The sequence below is a fragment of the Centrocercus urophasianus genome, unplaced genomic scaffold (assembly GCF_019232065.1).
Source record: "Centrocercus urophasianus isolate 14NV4802_14NV808 unplaced genomic scaffold, USGS_Curo_1.0 seq_21, whole genome shotgun sequence".
Taxonomy (NCBI): domain Eukaryota; kingdom Metazoa; phylum Chordata; class Aves; order Galliformes; family Phasianidae; genus Centrocercus; species Centrocercus urophasianus.
In genome coordinates this window covers 7,055,679-7,079,175 of record NW_024884767.1, presented here as the reverse complement: position 1 = coordinate 7,079,175, position 23,497 = coordinate 7,055,679, and the positions used below count along the sequence as shown (strand labels likewise).

General features: G+C 35.0%; 1 protein-coding gene across 3 annotated transcripts in view; it reads left to right on the top strand.

Moving 5' to 3' along the window:
* The window catches only part of KIAA0825 (KIAA0825 ortholog), a 229,984-nt gene that overhangs the window by 75,902 nt on the left and 130,585 nt on the right, over positions 1–23,497 (top strand). For all 3 annotated transcript variants that reach the window (XM_042823068.1, XM_042823066.1, XM_042823069.1), the window contains exons 6-12: positions 100–194; positions 1,931–2,158; positions 3,136–3,401; positions 4,631–4,781; positions 9,532–9,722; positions 10,402–10,584; positions 18,971–19,081. In XM_042823068.1, coding sequence (XP_042679002.1) covers positions 100–194; positions 1,931–2,158; positions 3,136–3,401; positions 4,631–4,781; positions 9,532–9,722; positions 10,402–10,584; positions 18,971–19,081 — 1,225 coding nt within the window. The remainder of the gene's footprint in view (positions 1–99; positions 195–1,930; positions 2,159–3,135; positions 3,402–4,630; positions 4,782–9,531; positions 9,723–10,401; positions 10,585–18,970; positions 19,082–23,497) is intronic.

Sequence of the window (23,497 nt, the reverse complement as noted above, 5' to 3'; positions counted from 1 at the left end):
TTTTTTATGCTTCATATTGATATATCAGAAGGTGTTGTAGGCTGCTGACTTTTCTACAGAATTAATTTTAACTTTGATCCCCTTTATCATACTGTGCAGGAGTTCTGAAGAAAGCTAGTGGGGAGCTTTTAATGGGAGAAACTAGAGTAGATGAAGCCAGTGTGCTTCCTGAACAGTTACTTCAGGTAAAAGAGGTGAGTATGAAAAGAGCCTTCCACTTTGTAGGGGATTTTCTTTTGTCTGTGTCTCCAATGTGGTCTGACACCATATTCATTATAAACACCTATTGCCAGAGTTTCATATACTGTAATTAATTCTAAGTGCAAACTCTCCACTAAGGTGGAGTAAAATCTTAGAGCATTCATGAACAATTGCTTGGTGTTTTTTAGATTTAATAATGGAATGGATTTAACATCATAAGTACTTCATAATCAACCTGTAAAAAAGTGTTAAAACATGATAGCTTTTATTAAATATTATATTGTCAAATGCGGAATGCATTTTAAAATTCTAATAAGTTTGAAGCATTTGATAATAATACTGTCTGTAGAGACATCTACTCACATGATGTTCAGCATCTTTGATGTCAACAGACTACTGCGCTTTGTAGAATATATGTACAAGATTAAATTTTAGTAGTCATTTACTACTAAACAAATTTTAGATGATGTTACGGGACCCGAGTGTTCTAACAAGTCTGATACTATGCAGCGGTAGAATTTAATTTCCTTGCAGCTCATTTTTACTGCTGGAACAATTTTCTGAAATGTGCTTTGAATAAGGATGTGTGCTGATATTCCTGTATTTTATAGGTTACAAAGAACGTTTTCTGAAGATTGGGTTTTACTTGACCCAGGATGATGAAAAAAAGTAAAAAAAGAAAAAGTAAAAAAAAAAAAAAAGTCATAGAGCGAAAAAATAAGAGTAATTGCCAAAACAGTGTGTGGGTAGCTGTCTCTTGCCTCTCTGGAGCCGATGACTGGACTGGGGAAGGGATTGGAAGGAAGATGCAATTTCTAAATTGGAGTTAAGCTGAAAGGATTCTATGTTGTAGACTTTTTTATTGTTCTTAATTAAGTATGATAACTCGTTGTCAGGAATACTTCCTTTCACCTACTATGCCCTCATAGTAGGAGTATTGATGGTCTATCTTACACCATTAAAATATTTCTCATGCAGTGGTGCAGTTCTCAGTGGGACACTTCTGGTGTTTGTATGTTATACAAGCCATGCAAAGCAAGATTGATGGAAAGTAACTATGTCCTATGATGTCTTCTTCTGTGCAACTGAAACACTTCAGATAATTTCAGACCCCTCTGTTTATGGAAAGCAAAGAACTGATACAAACCATTGTAATGTACTGGTTTTGCTAAAAACAAGAGATCTGTGTAAACATTTTAATCTGTGCTACATCCAGCTCTAAGGAAGTTAAATGAAGTGTGGCTTAAAACCACCTTCTATTGCTGCATTATCATTAATATTCAAGGTTTGTAGATTCTGGTTGTTACAAGAATTTGGTTGTTGCAAGAAAAATACAGAACTACCACAAGAAATGCACTGCTGGATTACTTGTTAAACTACTGAAAATGGTTATAAATAAATTTGGCTTTGTTAAGTGCGTATTAAAGATGATAAGTAATGGATTATGAAAAAGCATTAGCGTTTAATCAAGGCTTTTTATAAATTCATTTTCTTAAAACCTTGATGGCAAATACAATATTGTTATGCATGTTCATTTTGTGTATGCTGCTTTAATATAGTTTCATAGAGTTTCAGAGCTATATTTCAAGTTACTCAAATGGATTTCAAAACATTATAGTGTTCTTGAAAGTAATTCAGTTACGAATATTCATGCAAGTTTCAGACAGTAAGAATAATAACATTCAGCATTGAATTTGGATTTATTTAATAAACATATATATTATTTCAGCCTATTTTACTGAATTTTGGTTGGAGAAATGCATTTAAGGACCTGTCTTCTTCAGTGGCTCACTGTATAACAATAGCAATTCAGGATTTTTCAACTAAAATTCTTCAACATGAGCTGCAAGAACAGTCTTCAGCTGCTGGCTATGCAATGAGTCTTGTAAATAACGAGCAAATAAGGGAGTCCTGCAGAGCATTCCAACAAGAGGAGCAACCAAAACAAATTGCTAAGGCAGGTATCAAAAGATCTGAAGTTTGAGGGGAGACAGAATGGCTGTTTGCCATCTATACTTCGAAGTAATTGCAGTACCATTAATATTCTAAATCTTATATAAGTGGAATTAAGAAGAAAGTGAGAAGCATTATAATCTGAGGCTGAACAAAGCTTTATAAAATAGCCCATAGTCTGTACTTGAAAGTATTAACTTTTAAACTTTGCTGGCATTTTTTTTTCTCGTCCAGAAAGTTCTAAAACATTCTGATTAGTACCTACACTGTTACCACGTGGTTCATAGGAAAATGCTTAATGCTGTAAAGCGTAACTATGAAGGGATTTCCTGTATTTAGATTTTTAGACTTCCCATTTAACAAATCAGCATAACTAAAAATATGGCCAAATTAGAGTTCTTTGATTTGATGCAAATTCATTACTTAGGGTAATGAATTAGTTTCTTGAACGTTTGTTTGAACTTACTAAGTTTGTCAACTGCTCTACAAATTTAGATGGTGCTGATTGTTTGCCTAAAGTAACACATAAGATTTGAGAAAATAAAGAAAATAATATTAAGCAGAGCAGTATATAAACTTAGTAACAGATGTTTTCTTTCAAGTTTAGTATTAAAAAATGTGTATTTTCTGAAACGATTTAGTTTAGAAAATTATCTTAGTTTACAAGGAATTAACCTTCTGTTTTGAATGTACATAGAATGAAGTCATAAGCAAAGTGAAGACATTACTAGCATAAGATGGTTTTAATTTTTTTCTCAATAAATATTGCATAGCTTTAAAGCAAGAAGGAATGTAGTAATAATTCATTTACTATAGATAAATGTTTCTCTACTGTAAAACAAAATGAAATGTTTGTAAAGCCCATTTGATGGATTTATGCTTTATGCCAATTTCATTGTTCAAGAATCTGACCCAAGTGTGTATAAATTAAACAATGCTGTCAGAATACGAATAACTTGATGCCACGTTTATTTCTCCCAGTTTTGTTCTGACATCATGGGAGAACTTGACACACTGCTTCCACTGGCTCTGGCATGCAGAGATGATTCTCTTGAGGAAATTAGAGCAAATTTTGTAGAGGCTTGCAGCAAAGTAGCGACAGCTGTCCTGGCAAGACTAGAGGAAAAAAGTGAAGATGTTCCCTCCAAGGCTCCCCTGCAAAACTTATATGCTGCTCTTTCCACAGCAATATATGTCTGTCAACATTTTACAATGTATAGCAATTTAATGAGAGAAAGCAGCAAAAAGTAAGTCTCTTTTACATGTAACTGTTTAATTTGAATAAAAATAATATAAAACTTAATTTCATTTTGATGACACAATGTGATGACAGTTTTCTGAATTGCATCACATTTTTTCACGAGCACTACATGTACTGTTTATGAAAAGACCTGAGTCAAAGCTAACAATAATCTAAAGCAGCCATTGCAAAACAAATTATTTATGGGTAAGATCTACATTTTATTCCTAGCTCAATAATTTTTATTTGTTAAGTTTAAGTAACTTCCTTGAACTAAATGTACTCTGCTATCATATAAATAATTGAATAAGGCCTTAATTTCCTTTTTTTTACCTCTTCAACAGCTGCATTTTCATAATATCAAGTTTGGCACATAGCAATCTGAGAAGACATTATAAATGTACATTCCTGAAGTTTTTCCCTATATCAGGTTTTTCAGAAATGTGTAAAAATACATCCAATCTACTTTTAGAATTTAGTTTGTCATTGCATGCAAAATAAAATATAGGAAAGAAAGGAAGCAGTAGTTTGAAGTCAAAGACACTATTTGACATGGACTGTACTATAATTATCTTACATGATCTTTTTGGATTTTTTTGTCTTAAGATACTGGGAATGTTTTTATTGTCCCATGTGTTTTAGCCATACGTAATATAAAGGTAGAAACTAGGCCTCTGGGGGGGAAACAACTGAACTTTTGAGAAAATTTGAGAAAATTTACAGGGACAAGTGTAATTTTTAAGGGGTTATATAAACTGTTGAGCTACTTTCCCTCTGATGCATGAAGTCTGTTTTTATGAATTGGAAGTTTGGACCAAAACATTGCTCACTGATTCTACTTCTATGTATTATGAAAAATTTTGCCTCCAACCTACCAAAAGTAATCATTAGACTTTGTTAATGTTTTCTTTATCACAATTAATGCTGATGCAATTATACTTCGACACAGAATCTCTGAGTAACTGAATGACAACTTCACTTCTATTTCAGAAAAGTCTGAAGTAAAATTTTTCCAAGTTACTCTATTAAATGAGAATTTGCAGAGGGCTAGATGTACTTAAAGAAGTTGTGAAAAGACCAGTTTTTTTTTCAAAAGTGAATATTGGGTTCAGATTCCAGGACTAAAAGGAAATGAATGATTGATTCCTAATAATCAAGAGCGTTTGCAGCACTGGGGATTGCTACCTTCTGCATGGCCTTTCAATCTTTGCTTCTTTGTTCATTCTTTCTGAACAGACCTCTTTTCTTAGTGCCTATCCAACAATATCAGGAATTCATCAACGTTCTTCAGGTTCAAGTTACGAACTACTGTGTCAGAGTTTGTGCTACAAGCATTTTGCAGGATGCTGAGAGCCACCACTGGGATGACTACAAAGCTTTTTATGAGGTGTGAGGTTAAGTTTACTATGCCTGATTTTTTACAAAATGTATTATACTGGTTGTCAGCCGTCTAACTAGAAGCATGAGATCAGCATAATTTTTACATAAAGACTGTTGGTATTAACTGTTGAAAATATCTCTTTTTGCAAGCAAATGTCTCTGGAGGAATGAGATAGGAAGAAAATAATTAATTAAGGATGAGATAAATAATGAAAATACAGTTTTTATGGTATTTGCTTAATAAAATATTGTGTGTCAAGTTCAAGACACCTATATGAAACTCAAAAAAAAGACATCATGTTAACTCTTCTTCTTACAGTAAGTGTGACATGAAAATGCAAGACGGTGATTTTTCTCCCAGAAATCATCAATCTAATTAAATAGGATTAAATTAAATCCACTGATTTTCCTTTTTACCTCATGCATGTGAAGGATGTAGTTAGAAAAGGTGATCTGTATAGTTCTTTTTAGAATTTAACTGTGTGGCATTTCACCTGCATTTTGAAGTTGCAAGCCGGTTTTTAAACTGTAATTCTAATGATTCTCTGAAAGAAACTGTAGGGAGCAAGTGAATATGTCATTAAAACAATTTATTTAGTTAAATGTAGACATATTCAATTTGAATTTATTTTCATGTAATTTCAGGATTAAGCAGAAGCATTATATTGTTGTTCATCAATAATGACTGAGATCTCCTGGAGATAGAGACCAGCCCTTCCTTATTTAATTTTATTTGTTAAAGACTTAGAGCAGGTTTTTTAGACATTTTCTATAGATTTTGCATGAGAGACAACTGTGATATATGTATTCTACACAGAGCATATACAAAGCTGCCAAGTCACTGACAGATGTCCGTACTGGTGATTAAATAGGCCTTAATGTAACTAATGATGTGAAAATGGCTTTCCGTAGCGATAAGTAAATAAACATGTGACTTCTGTTTGAACATAAAGTTTGATGTCCTGAGCTGATAAGAAAGGAACAAGTTGAGTGACTTTCGGCAATTGATTTAGGTCTGGTCTTAACTGGTGGTAGTCTGTGTGGTGCTGTGTCTGCTTATTGTTGACTCAGTAAATCCCAGATGACAGTTATTCAACATGGTGATACCTAGTTGTCACAAACAGCTGTCTCAACAACAACAAAAAAGACTACTAACTAGTTAAATAATTTTATTGTTCGTAATCAGAACTGATATGCAGAAAGGAATGAAGAAAATCGGTGTTTCAACTTCATGTACCTGCAGGGCTTCAGTTGGGAAATATGTAATTGTACATCACTGCACCAATCTTTTTCCTGTAAAGTGGTCTATGATCTGCTCAGAATGCCTTTAGGAGAAATTATGCTGAGCAACTACTGCCTCTGTGTGACTCTTGTTGGCATCTTGAATGAAGGAGGTTAGCTTAAAATCTGTTGCTTGTTACAAAGGCAACATCTTACTGAAACTTCTGGATGTGAGAGGTGGTTCCTTCCAAGTTCTAAACTAAGCAGGAAATGTGAGGCTCTTCCTATTGAGTCACTCAGATCCTTCTGAGCTCACAGCCCAGGAGTAGCACGGACAACAGCCCGAAGACCTTGCCAGTCTTCTAGGGCAGGCAAGGAGTACTAGGAATGAGGTGCTGCTCTCTAAGGGCACACACATGCCCTTGTATATGCATCAGTGGCTCTCAGGCCTTTCTCAGTGGGATCCCTTGTTGTAAACAGCATCATAACCTTGCGTTTTTGAGGGGAAGCTACACTCGGCTTCCCTCCTTCTGCTCATCTCTGTAGTAACCTAGTTCTTGAATCTGGTTTAGTTTGGGACCATCACTACCCCTTCCTCTCTGTCCTCCCATTTTTGAATGTTACATACAACTTCAAAAGGATAAGTAATCGTTTGCAAATCCTAAATGCAATTTCTGAAAGGAAAAAATACATCTCCACATTCTCCCACAAACTAAGCCAAATATTTTGTGTAAGTTAGGGAATGCTTATTTTCTTGTTCTTTTGTCACATGTTTAATAACAAACTAAATGACAAGCCTACATCTCAGGATCACATGGACTTACTCATTTTTCTCCAGTAATGCAAGGTGTTCAAATCTAGATGTTCCTGCTCCAGCAGGGTGATTGGACTTAATGATTTTTCGATGTCCCTTCCAATCTCTGATTCTGTGATTCTGTGAAATGGTACTAGAAAGAATATGTGATATCCTTCCTTTCCATTCCCTACTAGTCACTAATGCTGCAATGACAAGTGAAACTACTTGACTTACCCTGATTTGCATTCATCCTGAAAGAAGAAGAAACCAAAGAGAGAAAGGCAAAGAAGAAAGAGGGTGAAAGTGTCTGTGTTTGATTGTACAGAGCTGCAGTTTCCATCTCCAGTTATTTATTTACTTTTACAATGTTAACAAGAGAGAACAAGATTGGTAGCAAATGTTTATTGCAGCCTATAATACAAAGCATTCATTCTTTTTCTTTGTTGCTAAAAAGTGAATAATGTCTGTTCTAAATACGTTCTGTAACCTATTTCAGAACCTGACCATATGTCCTGACACACCTAAATTAATGGTGGTAACTGGAATTAAAAGCAAAGCCAAAAGAACTGTTATAATTAGAATTTTAATTAGAGCTTGAATACAGAGATCCTAATCACTATGATGCAACAGTGAGTTTTGACAGATTTTGTGGTACTGTGAGATCTGAACTAAACTTTATGAGAACAATTCTGGTGCAGCACTTAATCTAAACTGTCAGGGAATGAAACTCTTGGTTCAGTATCTCTCTGACAGAGTGCACTGGACACCCACTGTGCCACTGCGCCAGCTCTCCAGATTATGTTTTGGAATGGAGCTTTTAGTGTAGGAGACATCTGCTGTAGCTTTAGGAACTTATGTTTTCTAATAGACAAAGAATAAAGAATTGTCTGTTCAAAGATAATATTTGAGTGGCTTATGTAATAAAGCCCAGCTGCTTTTTTCCTGATGTATAAGCTAAATAAAAGCTCACATCTGTTTGTATTACATGAAGCTTGCAAAAATAACAGATGTTTACCAGTAGAAATGCCTAGAAATTGCAACAAATACAAAAACAGTCAGAAAAGGTGAATCAATCCCATTAAATCAGCTTAACTGTTGCTTCTGCAGTAGTGGTACAATGTTAGAAAAGCAGTGTTATTCAATTTACCATTTTAAATTAAATAAAGCAAAGAAAATAATTTGTCTTTATAGTTAGAAACTGAAACTTGCCAACATTCAGTTACTTATCAAAATGAATGCCCTGCGTTAGAAAGTTCAGAATTTTATTTCTGATTGTTAGATATGCATTTCTGGGGGGAGGGGTAAATTGTTAGAATTATTTTTATAGGCTAAAGTTGTTATGTAAATGAATTAAGTTCTGTTAGGACTAGTTACTTTATACCGGACTGGTTTATTCTATAAGAACAGAAAAGTTTTTACAAACTATGGGAAGTGCTAGTAAAATATCTGTAAGATAGGTTTAGGGCATTTTGTTTTGTTTTGTTTTGTTTTGTTTTGTTTTGTTTTCTGGAGATGTTGTACTGGAATTAATCTGGAGAGTAATCATGATAATATAAGAAATCCACATTTAGATAATTTGTTATTAATTTTTCATATATGCAAAGTGATTAAATTATGTTAGGAGCTGAGTTACAAATTAAACGTGTACCTTCTTAAATGGTTTTGAATATAACCTGTGAAAATATTTAAACTTTTTTCATATAGGAAAAATACAAAAAGAGGGAAATTCTGTATGATGGCTTCTTTCGGTCCTCACTCACTTTTGATCATTATAAGACTATCCTGTTTCACATATTTAAAAACACATGCCTAATGCTTAACTGTAGTAACAGAGAGACTAGTTAGAATAGAATAGAACTAGTTAGAATTGAAAACAGTTCTAAGATGTCACTAGCTCTATGTGTGACGAAAATTAGGCAAAGACTTTTCCTTTCTGTAGTTACTTGTAGTAAATTTTTCTTTTCTATCTTAGTGAAACCAGGTAAATTGGATGTGGTGGTTTTTTGTTTTTTTTTTTTGTTTGTTTGTTTGTTTTTTGTTGTTTTTCCTAAATGAGATGCTTCAGATACCTACATCAATCATAAATTTAATGACTAAGGCAGTGGTCACAAGTTAGGTTCATCAGTACTTTGTCAGAATTTACCACCCCTCAATAGAGATTACGTTTCTAAAATACTGACAGTGAAATACTGAATAATGACAGTTTCCAGTATCCTGCCAAAATAGCATGTTTATAAAGAAACCAGATTGTTTTGTTTAGAGAAGAACATTGTCAAACTCTTAAAATGTTATTTTTTATATCTAGTAATGTAAAAATATCATTAAATTCTTAAAATATTTCTCAACTCCATTGGAACGTAGGAGGTGAAAGCTCAAGGCCCTTATCTGCTTCAACTTCATCCCAGTACTATTTTCTGAACAGATATTAGTTGAATTATTTATACATGGATTCAAATTAGTACTTCTTGGATATATTATGAACTTGACAATCTGTAGGCTTTGAGAGAAGGTCAAATAGGGATATAGTAGGTTGTGGTAGTTCTGTAGTAGTTCTGTGTGAGAACTCTAGTTTTGCAGCTGAAGTAAAGATGTTTCACATCTTGTCAAGGACCTTTATTTGGTCACTGAATGTCTGTAACACTTCAACTATTTCCTTTCAGATGGAATTAATAAAGCTAACAGAAACTGAATTGACATTTTGTAGGGTGTGTTTCCATTACTGAATGTGTGGTTTTACTAGGGTGAAAGATGCTCATTCTCAATCCAGATGTGGCATTACTTCTGCTGTGCTCTTCATCATGATCTATGGACTATTCTACCTCCCAAGTTAGCCCAGGAGATTCTTACAGATGTGCTAGAGCAATCTTTGGATGTGCTGTCCTCTAGATATTCCCAAGCCTGTCCTAGTTATAAGCGAACACCACAAATCAGGTAATAATTTTATATTTAATGCGCACTTTTTAATGGCTAAAGTTCATAAACCTTAGTTTTCTGTTTTACAGTGATGTGATTCAAGTTAGATGATAGTAAACACAATGGAGGGGATAGACATAATTCATATATTTTAATTCAATGGATTTTTATATGTTCAAGTCCTGTAGTACTCTGCCAGTTAATATAAAGAGGCAGCCAATTGCTGAGTCAGAAATTTTCCAGATAGTAAATGTATTGTGTGTACACAGACAGTGTTTTGTAAAATTCAAGATTAAGTTCATTTATCATTACTTTATTCTTCCCATTAGATTTGAAAATACAAGGAGTATGTATACGCTCTTTTTATTTTATTGTAAATCTAAAATATTTTTTGTTATTTGTAATGTAGAAAGTAAGTTATTCCCATCTAATAGCACTGTCCTTTTAAGAAGACATTTCCATATTTTGCAAGTCTTCTGTTGGCTAGTTATTGTAAAATCTTTTTTTGTAATAGAGCTGCTTATTTTCAGTTCAATGAGTTCTGAATTTCTACAGCTGGCACTGATGGAAGATGCAATTTCAAGTCCCTCCTATAATTCAGGAATTTTTGGTTATCAGAAGAGAATTCTCTTTAACTCAAATCTACCATTATTTTGATGCATCTAAGTAATACTATTTTCCCTTTTTCTTTCTACAGAATAGATATTGCAGCAATTTTGATGTCCACTGAAAATATGCTGTGGTCAGTTTGCAGCTCAGTCCAGGAATTTCTGAATCCACATGAAGACAGAGACCTCAAGATCTATAAAATACATAGCCACTGCAATAATATGCTCTCTGTGCTAGCTATTTTAACTTCACCACTGAAAAATTTGTATGAGTGAGTATGAATTAAACATTCCATTTCAGACAAAATTTGTTCTTAAGCTTACATTGATATACTGGCAAGATGAGTGTGTTGAAATACAAATGCAGTGAACACTGTTGAAACAATTTTATAACCTTTGACTATTTTCTGATTTGGTCTTGAAGTCATCCTTATGACATTGTCTAAAGATCTGTTATGTCTCCAGGGATTATGTCACCTTTGGACCAAATCCTTAAATTGCACATTTTTCTGATGATGACAACGCTGAAGATAATGCTGATTTTGAGATTTTGTTTCTTCTGTAACACAAACAGTAAAATTTTATTGATTATTATTTACCCAAATTTACAACTTTGTTTTCAGACAGGTTTTGTTAGAAACACATTCGTATTAAATTAAAAGCACTTACTATTATGGTGCTAAAGCCTTTGAAAAGATTTTGAAGGAATTAGTTGTTCATACAGTTGAAATATTTTGTCTTATTACTAGTTCAGCTTCACAGTGAGCTGTGTTCTGCTTTCATTCTATAATAACTTTGTGAGTGCTAGAATTTAAAGGAACATAATTTACTTCAATTGTCATCTGATTATATGACCAGTGAGTGTCAGCAAATCTTAAATATTTATTTTAAATAGTATTTAAAGAGTATTAAAAGAGTATGAAATTCCCATCTTTTTAAAGTGAAGTCTTCAGAAGTTGCAAATGCAAACAAAAACAGAAATTGCTTGCTTGCACTAAAATTATGTCTGAGTCTTCCATTTGTTTTGTTCCTAAATATTCAGCTGTGAATTCTTGTGCAAGAGGCAATACAAAGAGAGATCACATGTTTAAAAAATAAAAAAGCCAAATTCCACTCAACTTGCTTTTATCCTATTATTTTAAATAAAAATATTCTTAATATTACTAGTGGAGAAGGGTGTATTTAAGCTTCTTTAACTGTCATATGTGAGCAATGTGGAACATGCAAAAATGGTCTGTATCTGAAATAACTCAGGCTCATGTAAAGACTGCATTAGAGAATGTAACCAATGAACAGACTAATCTTACTGTGGCAAAAGTAATGGAGACAGCAGTAGACATTGTGTTAGTTGTAACTGCTTTCACTTAGTTTTATCATTCCACCATCTTTCTTTTGTGAAAGTACTTAGGTTTATGGCCTAAAATAAGTAATTTGTGTGATCTGTCCCTCATAGCTATTCTAGTTTCCTTTGTTAATGTATATCTGTAATAATGATAAAAAATCTGTTCTCACATCACAATTCATTGGGTTTCAGTGGAAGTGCCAATAAAGAGAATAAGGCACTATAGTTATGCTACGTATTAAGTACTTTGCACTTTTGTGGCTGTTGTCCATGTCTGTAGAGTGAGCATTAGTAAAGCCAGTGCACAGATGGAGCTGAACTTGACAAGGGATGTGAAGGATAACAAGAAGAGGTTCTACAGGTACATAGGTAGACTGGCCAAGGAGAGTGTTTCCCCTCTGACAAAAGGTAATGGGGAGCTGGCTTCTTCAAATATAGAAAAAGCTGAGGTAGTCGTTGAGTACTTTGCCTCAGTCTTCATAGGTGGTCAGGCTTCCCATCTGTGCCAGGACCCCGAACATCTAGGTCAGGGTGTGGGGAGTGGATTCTGTCCCACTGTGACAGTGAAAGATGTCCAAGACCTCCTCATGCAGTTGAATGTATATAAGTAGGTTCATGGAGCCTGATGATATCCATCATAAGGTTCTGAGAGAGATGGCTGATGTAGTTGCCAAACTTTCCATCATATTTGAAAAATCATGGCTGTCTGTGAAGTTCTGGGTGACTGGAAAAAAGGGAAATGTTACTCCCATTTTTAATAAAGGAAGAAAGGAAGACCTGGGGAACTACAGGCTGGTGAGCCTCACCTCTGAGAAGACTGTGGGGCATATCCTCCTAGAAGCTATATTAAGGCACATACTAGGAAAAGAGGTGATCCGAGACAGCCAGCACAGCTTCACCAAGGGCAGATCGTGCCTGACCATTCTGATGGCCTTCTATGATGGAGTGATGGCTTCAGTGGATGGGGGAAGGGCAATGGATATCATCTTCCTGGACTTCTGCAAAGCCTTTGACGTGGTCCCTCACCACATCCTTCTCTGTAAATTGGAGAGTGGTGGATTTGAAGGATGGACTGTTTGGAGGGTTAAGCACTGGTTGGCTTGTCACAGCCAAAGGGTTGTGATTAATGGTTCACAGGTCATGGTGGAGGCCCTTAGAGGTCAGTCTTGGGACCAGTGCTCTTCAACATCTTCATCAGTGACACAGACGATGTCATCAAGTGCACCCTCAGCAAGTTTGCAGACGCCACCAAGCTTAATGGTGCAGTCGATACAGTGGAAAAAAGGGAAGCCATCCAGAGGGATTTGGACAGGCTGGAGAAGTAGGCCCATGAGAACCTGATGAGGTTCAATAAGGCCAAGTGCAGGGTGCTGCACTTGAGCTGGGGCAATCCCAGGTTTTTATACAAATTGATCTGGGGAAGATCTCCTTGAGAGCAGCCCTGCAGGCTGGAGATCCTGGTGCATGAGAAGCTGGACATGAGCCAGCAGTGCGTGTTTGCAGTCCGGAAGGCCAAATGTGTTATGGGCTGCATTGAAAAAGGAATGGCCAGCAGAGAGGAGGGGATTTTCCCCCTCTACTCAGCTTTTGTGAGGCCCTATTTGCAATACTGCATCCTGGACTGGGGCCCCAAGTACAAGAAAAACATGGAGCTCTTGGAAGGAGTCCAGAAGAGGGCCACTAAGATGGCCAAAGACTGGAGAACCTGTCGTATGTCGAACCCTCATATGCTAAGGACATATTCTATGCCCTTGCATAGAATGTCTTCTCTATATGGTAAGCATGCTTAGACTTGATCTTAAATTCACCTATGAATCTTGGGCCATCAGATTTTAGCACTCACACTTTTTGCGTGTAATTTTTCTCTCTGCCCTTTTTGTGACCTTTCTAAATTATAATCAAAAAATCACAAAAGATATGGCTTGAAGGAGACCTTTAAAACCATCTCTTTTCAGCTCCCCTGCTATGGGCACAGATGCCTCCTTCTAAATCAGGTTTATCAAAGCCACATCCTACCTTCCAGTGAACACTTCCAGGAAGATCTCAAGGTCACGATCTGAACTGGGAGGAGCTGTTGTCTCCCTCCAGTGTAGAGAGGCCTTGCAGAAAGATACAGGCTGGGCAATCACCAACACCAACCACATGAAGTTTTAACAAGAACAATGGCTGAATTGTGCACCTGGAGCAGATCAACTCTGGCTATATTTACAGATGAGGGGACTGTACAGACTGTAGAGCAGCTTCGCAGAAAGGGAACTGTGTATTTTGGATGACAGCAAGTTGTACGTAAGGCTGCAGTGTGCCCTGGAGCCCAAACAGCCAACTGTACCCTGGGGTGCAGCAGGCCCACTGCTGCCAACCAGGCGAGCGGAGGGTCTGAGGGTCTGAGTCCAGAGGGATTCAGTAAGAGATGGCATTGAAAGCTCTACTGATCTGAAGAGATCACGTTTTCTCACTTGTCTTGTCAGCTAGGTAGGTAACATTGTCATTAAAGGAAAGTAAGCTTGTTAAGCAAAACTTTCCCCTCGTGAACCTGTGTTGCTGTTATCAATAACTACATTGTCTTTCAAGTGTTTTTCAGTAACTCCCAGAATAATCTCCAAAATTTTATCAGAACTAAAGTGAGATTGAAGCGGTTCTGGTAATTACCAGAATCTAATTTCTTGCATTTCTTGAAAGTGAAGACATCGTTTGCCATCTTCCAGGGGACCTTTCTGGATTTCCAAGACTGTTGGAAAATATTTGACAAAGATCTCATGATGACGTCAGATCTTTCAGCTCTTTAATTGAAATGGCACCAAGTAGAAGACAATTATGAGGGCAGCTCTGAAAGTAATGTCTCATTTGTGCTTTATTATGTTCATCCACAATATCAGAGGCATATGTTGGTGTTATGACAGTAGAGGTTGAACCTTCCCAGCAATATTTGGTTATGTTTTGTTGCCATGCAACAGATGACAGCAAAGGGGCAGTTTGACAGAATGGAGTCTGATATGGAAGTGTGCATGGAGCAAAGGTTGTCATTTAATTCCTCCATACGGAAAAAATGGCACCCACTAACATATATCAGCACTTGCTAAAAGTTGATGTAGACCAAACAGTGTATGTGAGCAGAGAGAGACGGTGGTGCATTTCATGAAAGACAAGCCACAGTCCAGATAGCCATTCAGAGCCATCACACCACACAATGAAGAGTGTCTCAATCAGCTCATCCATGCAAATCAGCTAATGGTGATGCGCATGTTAAAAAATGATGTTTTGTAGCTGATAATTCCCTCTATCAAATAGTGTCATTTTGCTCTTTGTATTTGTTGTAGCTTTCATGGAAATAAATAGGAAGCACTACTTTCAGAGCAACTTTTGTACTTCACTTTGCTTGCTATGCTCCTCCTAAGGCAGCTTAGTGTACAGTTTATGTTATTTTTAATGAGATTACACTGTTGTATCATACTCAACACTCTAAAAGCCATAAACCCCAGGTTCATAAGTGAAGTTACTCAGTTAATGCCTAGTATCAGTTATTAGTATTCTGTTGCTGGAGGAAAAAGATGCATATTACCTCTGTGAACTCTGTGAGTTTTCTGTTGGCCCTGTAATCGTCTATTCAGAACTTTATTTCTTAAACTACCTTATCATTTTACTCCAGTTTAGCATCATCTGCAAATGTTCTAAGTGTGTATTCTGTATACCCACATCTGTCCGTGTTGCTCAGGAAGCTGTTGAGCAATAGTGACATCCAGAATATGGTTCTAAAACCTACCAGGTGTAACTATTTTCTTGCTACTGATCCAAATTTCTGGAAAAAAAAAGAGAGGATTTAGTCCTTCACCATGCACACAAAGTCATTATTAATTATTCAGATAAAGTATCTGGTCTTTTTGGATCAAAACTTTCAACACTATTTCTCTGTTTTGCAGGAGAATTCAACACAGTTCTTCTTCCCTATTTTTTTCCACTAGAATTAAACAATCTATTAGAAAGCAAGCTTCCTTCTGCAGCAGATTGAGTTACTCAAGTTGAAGCAGATTTATCTTTCTTGTACTTTTTTAATATTCATTTATCTTAGGACGCTACATTTTTTCTGTTTGTGAAGATCTGATAAAGCAAGGTGGATTCTGCTTTTTATGTTTTTTTGTTACAAATTATTGTATCTTAATTTTTCAACTAGAAATCAGGTCAGTGATGCAAATTATGAAAGAAGAAGTGGTTCTATTGGTAAAATTGCAATCTTCTGAGTAAAAGTATCTGTCATTCAGTATAAAAACTGATATAAATAAATAATAAACTAATATAAAATATAAATATATAAATATAGTATATATAAAAATATATAAAATATAAATATAAAAACTAATATAAAATATTATTTATAATTTTAATATGTGAGTTACAGTTCATGATTGTTGTTTCTTAGTCTTGTTTTTTCCTTATAAAGAACTAAATTCTTCAAAGTCTGTAAGCAATGTGATGCACCTTGTTGGCATTTCATTATTTTACGCCCACACCGAGGTTTAAAAGATCATTTATCACCTTGTCATACTCTACAGAACAACAAAACTACTGTAACTTGGAATCTTGGCATGGTATTAAATACTTTCACAGGTGCTATCCACTGCTTTGAGACTATATAGACAGCTTCTTTAACATATCTTGTAGTCAAAACAAATTTCCTACTACCTATTATTATACTTCTGCCAGAATAGTAGTTGAATTAAGCTGTCTGGCACAGAGCTGATTCTGCTTTCCTGGCAAGAACTGCATAGCCAGCAGTGGACACTGAGTATTGCTGGCACCAAGGATTGTTTTATTCTCACTAGACGCTTCATTTTTTTTATAGTATTTGAAGATACTCTAAATTTTAAAAAGCATTTAAAGCTATTACATTTTCTCCACATCAGTTTCAAAGTTCATAGAGGTTTTGCTGTATGCCTCAGAATCTGCCCTGAGGCTTGTCCTCATGTCTCAGCTAAGAAACCGTACTTCACAAACTGCACTAGACCAAAAGCTTCTAAAACATTTCATGCAGTATGGGAAGACAAGTATCTGTCATTCTTTCCTGTAGGAACATCTTGTAGCTGTGTCTTTTGCTATGTTTTGAGAAATATTGTGGAGGATAACACAAGGTTACTTTTTTCTGGAATATTCTCAGATTGTTGAAATTACTATCTTTCATTATTTTTAGTCTAAGTACTCCATTATGATCTCTGATTTATTTTGTCTTCTATTATTCATGAATTCACAAAGAACAAAAATTTACTATATGCTAACCTTTGTGCTCTGATATTGCTTATCTGAGATCATTTAAAAGTCGTACTTGCTTTAATTAATCAGAAAAAGTAGTATCCAAATAAATTACCCTATATTTTGTGTGAGTTCAGAAGCCAGTGAAGGAGTTCAGACAGATGTACACACGTTTTTCTTACTGAATAGTGCAATTTTCACTCTTCTTTCAACTGGAGTCACATAGGCAAGCCTTCACAGGCATTGTAACTGTACTTCTTAACTACTTACATGAAACTGTGAAGAGATAAAAAGCAATTTTAAACAGTAAAATTATGAAAATCATATGCTGTCAAAGCTGCTATGATATAGCGCCCTATAAGAAAATGAGGATCTTACATTTTAGATGTAATCCTGAAGGTTGTATTCCAATTTATTTCTGGTCTACCTCCAGTTTTGAGTGTTTAGGTCTACTCTCATTGCTCCTGTGTTATGGCAGTGGCTTTTTTTATGTCATATATAAAGATACTCCTATCCTGAGAAAATCTTCTTATCTCTTTTTTAGGTATTTTGAAGTGTTTTCTACTGTTGTTGTAGCAGAAAGAATTCTTAATGAAAATTGGGAATGAAGCAGAATCACTTCAGAAAGGAAAGCTAATAAGTTTTGTAGCACTGGCATTTTTGAAGATAGTTACCTTTTTTACATCATTTGAAAAGTCTCAGCTATCATACCTAAAGATGTAATTGCTAGAAAAGGAAAGTTATTGGGATGAAATATTCTCATTCAAGCAAGTTGAAAAGCAAGATGCAAAATAAGTGGCAATTGATTATGGCTAATGGAAGATAGATGATGTAAGGAATTACACCTCTTCTGCTGAAATTGTACTTGGCATAAATGAGAATGAAAAAAGAAGATGCCAAGGAGCATCCATTTATATCATTTATCATTTAATCCTAACAGTTGCTGCAGAGTTCTACCAATACTATTTGTACTATTGTTACTCTTTATTCTTGTATTATTTTATACCTAAATCATACAATTATAGAATCACCAAGGTTAGAAAAGACCTACAAGATCATCCAGTCCAACTGTTCACCAACAGTACTCACTAAACCACGTCCTTCAAAACAATGTCTAAATATCCCTTGAACACCTCCAGGGTTGGTGACTCCATCACCTCCCTGGGCAGCCCATTCCACTGCCTGACCACTCTTTCAGAAAAGCAGTATTTCCTAACGTCCAGCCTGAATCTTACCTGGTGCAGCTTGAAGCCATTCCCTTTAGACCTGTCACCAGTTACACGAGAGAAGAGGCCGACCCCCAGCTCACTACAAGCTCCCTTCAGGTAGTTATAGAGAGCAATAAGGTCTCCCATGAGCCTCCTCTTCTCCAGACTGAACATTCCCAGCTCCTTCTGCCACTCCCCATAAGACCTGTGCTCCAAACCCCGCACCAGCTTTGTTGCCCATCTCTGGACAGGCTCCAGGGCTTCAATGTCTTTCTTATAGTGAAGGGCCCAATACTAAACACAGTACTTGAGATATGTCCTCACCATGGCTGAATACAAAGGTACAATTGCTTCTGTGCTCCTCCTAGCAACAATATTTTTGGTATAAGTCAGAATGCCATTGCCCTTCTTGGCCACCTGGGCACACTGCTGGCTCATGTTCAGCCGAGCATCAACCAGCAGCACCCCTGGGTCTGTTCCACATCTGACTTAGTCCTCTCATACTCTTTATGTAAGAGCAGTAATGGAGCAGAAGTGACATAAAACTAGCTTAAGTACTTTTTCAGCAGTCGTTAAATTTGAAAACTGCAGATTTTTCAACCACTATTCTATATCTTTTCAGCCACTGAAGAAGATGGAGGAGATGAAAATCTTGATTTTTTTTTTTTTAAGTCTATGTCAACTTGCATGCTATACAGAAGATAACCATTTCATTTCAAAAGATATTTTACTTTCATTTATGAGAAAAGTATTGATAATCTGATACACATATTTTGAACAGAGAAAAGTGCAATAGAAAGGAACTATTCTTCCAAAGCTATTTCCAGTTTTCCATGTAATTCAGAAATATTTGTGGGTTTTTTTCAGGACTTTTGTGAACAATTCTGGAGAACATCTTCCTCATGTTTTTTCTAAAGGCTTTTATCATCCATTACGTTGGTTATTTTGCATACCATCATCCAGTCCTTCCTTACCAAAGTAAGTATCGAAAGTTGTTTGTAAAAGAACTACCAGATAGTCAATGTTAATCAAATACTTTCAAAAAAATTGTATGTGAGTGCATGTTTAGTTGATATTCTGATGAAACAACGCATAAGCATTTTTTGAAATTCTTTACAGATTTCTCTAGTCTTTGAAATAAAGAATATAAGAATTTTCTCATTGAAAGCAGTGCACAGTATAATCTTTTTGCCCATGTGCTCATTGTGTTTGATATTTGAATTATGTTTAAGGTTTTCTTGCATAAAAAGTATATAGCAGTATAGTAGTTCAGCACAGGTGCAGTTCTCAAAGAATTAGAATTAAAGGAGAGATAAAGAATGTATTTCACTTGTGATTGCTAGTTAAAAAAAGGTCTGATATATAAAATATCACATTGAAATATATACTTTTTGATAGTAGTTGATATTTTGGGGGTGATTACTGCATGATTGGAGAAAAATGCTTACTTTCTTCTTCTGTGTCACTGTGAGTAATGACAAGTTACATATGAGACATATGCTACCAGCTGTGCTGTCATTCCCTTTCTAATTTTGAATTTAAAGCACTCCCACACCAGTTTAGATCCTCTTCAAAACCCTTCACCTCCTCCTCCTCTTCAAAAGTTATTTCCTGAGAGATTTTCACTTTCCATTTTCATGAAAAGCTGCTTTTGTGAGTTGTGTTTCTGTTTTCTGAGAAAGTATTTTTATGTTATAGAGGAATATGTTATCAAGTGAAAGGTGACTTACTGAAGACCTATATGCTGTGGATTTATTACTTTTTATCTTGTATCATCCCCATTACAGTATTTACCCCATACTATGTAGCATATTCTGTTTACATTCCATAACCCTCTCCCTTAGTTTCATGTCAGTGATACTGCTGTTTTTTTTTTTTGCTCGTGCCTCTGATACTCAGTGAACAAGATGCAATAGATGGTGTGACTGAGTCTAAGATGTATGACTGACTGACCAAAAGACCAGACAGACTTTGCTATTAACAGAGATAAGCTGAATTAAAACTGTGTACTTTTCTGCGCTGAAAGTAGTAGTTTAAGTTTTTCTAGGTCTTGAAAGATAATGTATTTGTGGAATTTCTGCCTTTTAATCAAATTTCAGTGAAATTAGCCAGTGATTTTGTAATTCTTGCATAGGTAGAGAGTAAGGAGAAGGGAGGATGTAGGGGAGAGATTGGCATGAATCACTTAAAGATATATCACTTCAAGATACATCACTTAAAGAGATATGTACTCTATTTCTGAGAATTAAAGACTCGCTTTCTTTTTTTTTCATCCTCTAATCCAAAGCCAGTGTTCAGAATTTAAATTTTAGTTTGTATTGCAAATTTTGGAATATGACATTACAAGACATTATCGTCTGCTGCACTAAGGTATCTAAACATAATGCAGGTACCATTTCACTCTTTGAGATTTCTCTTTTTTGAGATGGAATTACAATTTTACAGGAGCTGTTCAGGACAGATTTATCATTAATAAATAGCAAAAAAGGATTCTGGACTTATCCAGGGTTTGTGTATTTTCTCAGGATGAAAAGTGAGAAGGCATACATCTTTCTGATCCCCAAGGTGTCTTCTCTGTCAAGTTTATATGTGAAAATGAGGAGTCCAAAAGAAAGTACTTATCTGAGAATTTACAGTTAGCATGCCTATGTGAAGGCAGTCCATGTATGCGAACAGTCTTGGTGAACTGTGATGGTAAAATATTTAACATCACCTATTAACAACACGCCTTTCAGCTGCTTAGAAAAAAAAGCAATGAAATAATCTGTATGCTAAGTAATTTTGGGCAGTGTGTCCTGAGGTGCTGTGATTTGTTACTGGTTTTACACACTGCATATGGAAGACTTTTTCTTGAAATATTACGTTTAGAATATCAACAAGATCCATTATGGTTACATATTGCAGGTAGTGGAAGCTGATTCTTCGTAGATTGTTTTATATTCCTTCTTTCTACTTTCTGAATAAAAGTATTCACTGCGTAGAACAAAATTGAAAACAGAGGCTATTGTGTACCTCCCAGCTGTGGGCGCCTAATTTTTTTTTATCCAAATTCCAAGGATTCTAACATGGCACAAAATTATTTGCTCTATCTAGGCTTGTTATTTCAGGACAAAGTACTACAAGTTTTTAAAATAATTTTGTTTACAAATTCACTACTTAATCATTTTTATGCATTAGTTCTCATATACAGTCTATTTTGCTAGATCTACTTGACTGACATTTTTTTAATGTGAAGTAGAGTTAATCTTTGTTTGCCTAATGAAATGTTGATCTTATCACTTAAGGTATTCTTTTTTCTGTCTTGTATACTAAGATGATATAGTTGATTATCAAACTGAAGGATTACCGATTATATTACAGTTCCTTTAGTGGTAATTGTGATTCCTTCTTTGCTTCATTTGGGATTTATAATCATATCATTTGCAAATGAGAGTTCTGGTTTTTTTTTCTACTGTACAAAACTGAACATTTCTATGTGATATTTATATGTACTTCACCTTTTGTCACTTTTTTTGAGGCTAGTCTTATTTTCACTAGTAATGAGCTACGAAGATGGGAGAACATATGCCTCTCCATATGCGCGTTACAAAACTTCTCAGTGCATTTATTGGTGCTAGCTTCATGACTGTAGGGAATGTCTGCTATATTTTATTTTTCCTCCAAGTGAGTCACACCATTGTACATTTCAATTTGCAAAAGGCTTGTAGAGCCAAGAATGGGTATATATTACAACATGATAACTTCCCATCTGGTCAATGACAGACAAGTTTTATTTCAACTCAAATATTCTAAAAATGGCATTTATTTCTGAATTCATTTAAAATATTATCCATCATTAATTTAGTTGACCAAAGCTGTTCCTTTTCTTATGTTTTGAAGGCAATAACTGACCTTACTGTATTTCATACCATTGCATTCAAGGAAGAAGATAAATGAAATTAAACTGGCCCATATAATTTAACTGATTTTCTGAAATGTTTAGTTCCAGGCAGAGCACTAAAATTGGTGAATAGTTTGTATTTAAATTGTGGTTACAAACAACTATGTTGTTCTTAAAAAGCAGTAGGGTATATGTACATATGACTAATCTTGAGTTTGATTACAATATATGTTTTAAATTTGAAAAAGTTATTTTGGCTGCAAGTTCTATCAAGATTTAAATGCATAATGTACATAATTTTGATAAATATTATTAGAATCCAATACATGCTTATGTGCAAAAATATCATTGTCAAAAACCAGTAGGATCAAAGATTATATCTAATATACCAGATGAAAATTTAAAAAAATATGTACATGAGTTTTAATGCCATGTATGTTGCTTATCTACTCATGTGGATCAGGTTTACTGTTAAAATCCCAAAGGCCAATCTACGTAAAATTGTCTTTTAATTAAATGATTATTACATTATTAACTATATAAACAATATATTTATATATACGTATATTAACTGTATAAAACTATAACTAGTTTTAGTGTAATAGTGTGATATAGAGGTCCTGCTGCAAAGTGCCTTTATGGAACTATGGTTTTCTAAGATTGCCTCAAGGTTGCCTTGCAAGATCTATGAGTTTACACTGTATATGGAAGATTTTCTTTCCTGAAATATTGCATTTAGATTACCAACAAGACATATTTCTGTCAATGGAAGCATAGATGTGACAAACTAAACCACTTAAGTATGTTAACTAACATTTTCTTTTCCAGGTCTTGTTGAATTGCATTAAGTATGCTGTCTATACAACAACCTTGAATGAACAGTGGAGTTTTTGTGGGGTCATCTATACTTTTTTCAAACTAAGTTGTGTGATGGCACGCTTGTCCTGCTCAGATGGTCACAGAAATGTGAAATATAAAATAGCCACATAACCCATTTTAGTTTTATCCAAATAGTTGCATAGAAATGATACGTAGAATACATGTCCAGATGAATATTAATCTTTTCTAATAGGAAAACGTAGCTCCTAAGAAAGAAGGCTAGTATTGAAGGTACTGTGTGTGTTCTGGCAGATAATTTTTATGCATGCATAGTTTATGCGCTGAGACATATGTAGTTTTTACACTGGTGTGTGTAAAATTTATGTGCATAAGTGCTTACATATGCAGTGGATAAACTTTTGAAGTTAGCAACTATTGTTGTATAAACTTACAGCCAAAATGAATAAATAGGATAGCTAAACATCAATCAGAATGAAATTTTTTAAACCTTACAAATCTTTTATATAAATGTGAAAGTCTTTTGTGTGTCAGCTAATAAGGGGCAAAGGCTTTCCTGGAAAAAATTTACTCACAACTCGATTTTGAAAAATTCTTTTTAAAAATGTCTGAAGAATAGAATAGAAAGTACAATAATCTAAGGGATTCCTTAAATGCTAATGCATTCTTTCTCACAT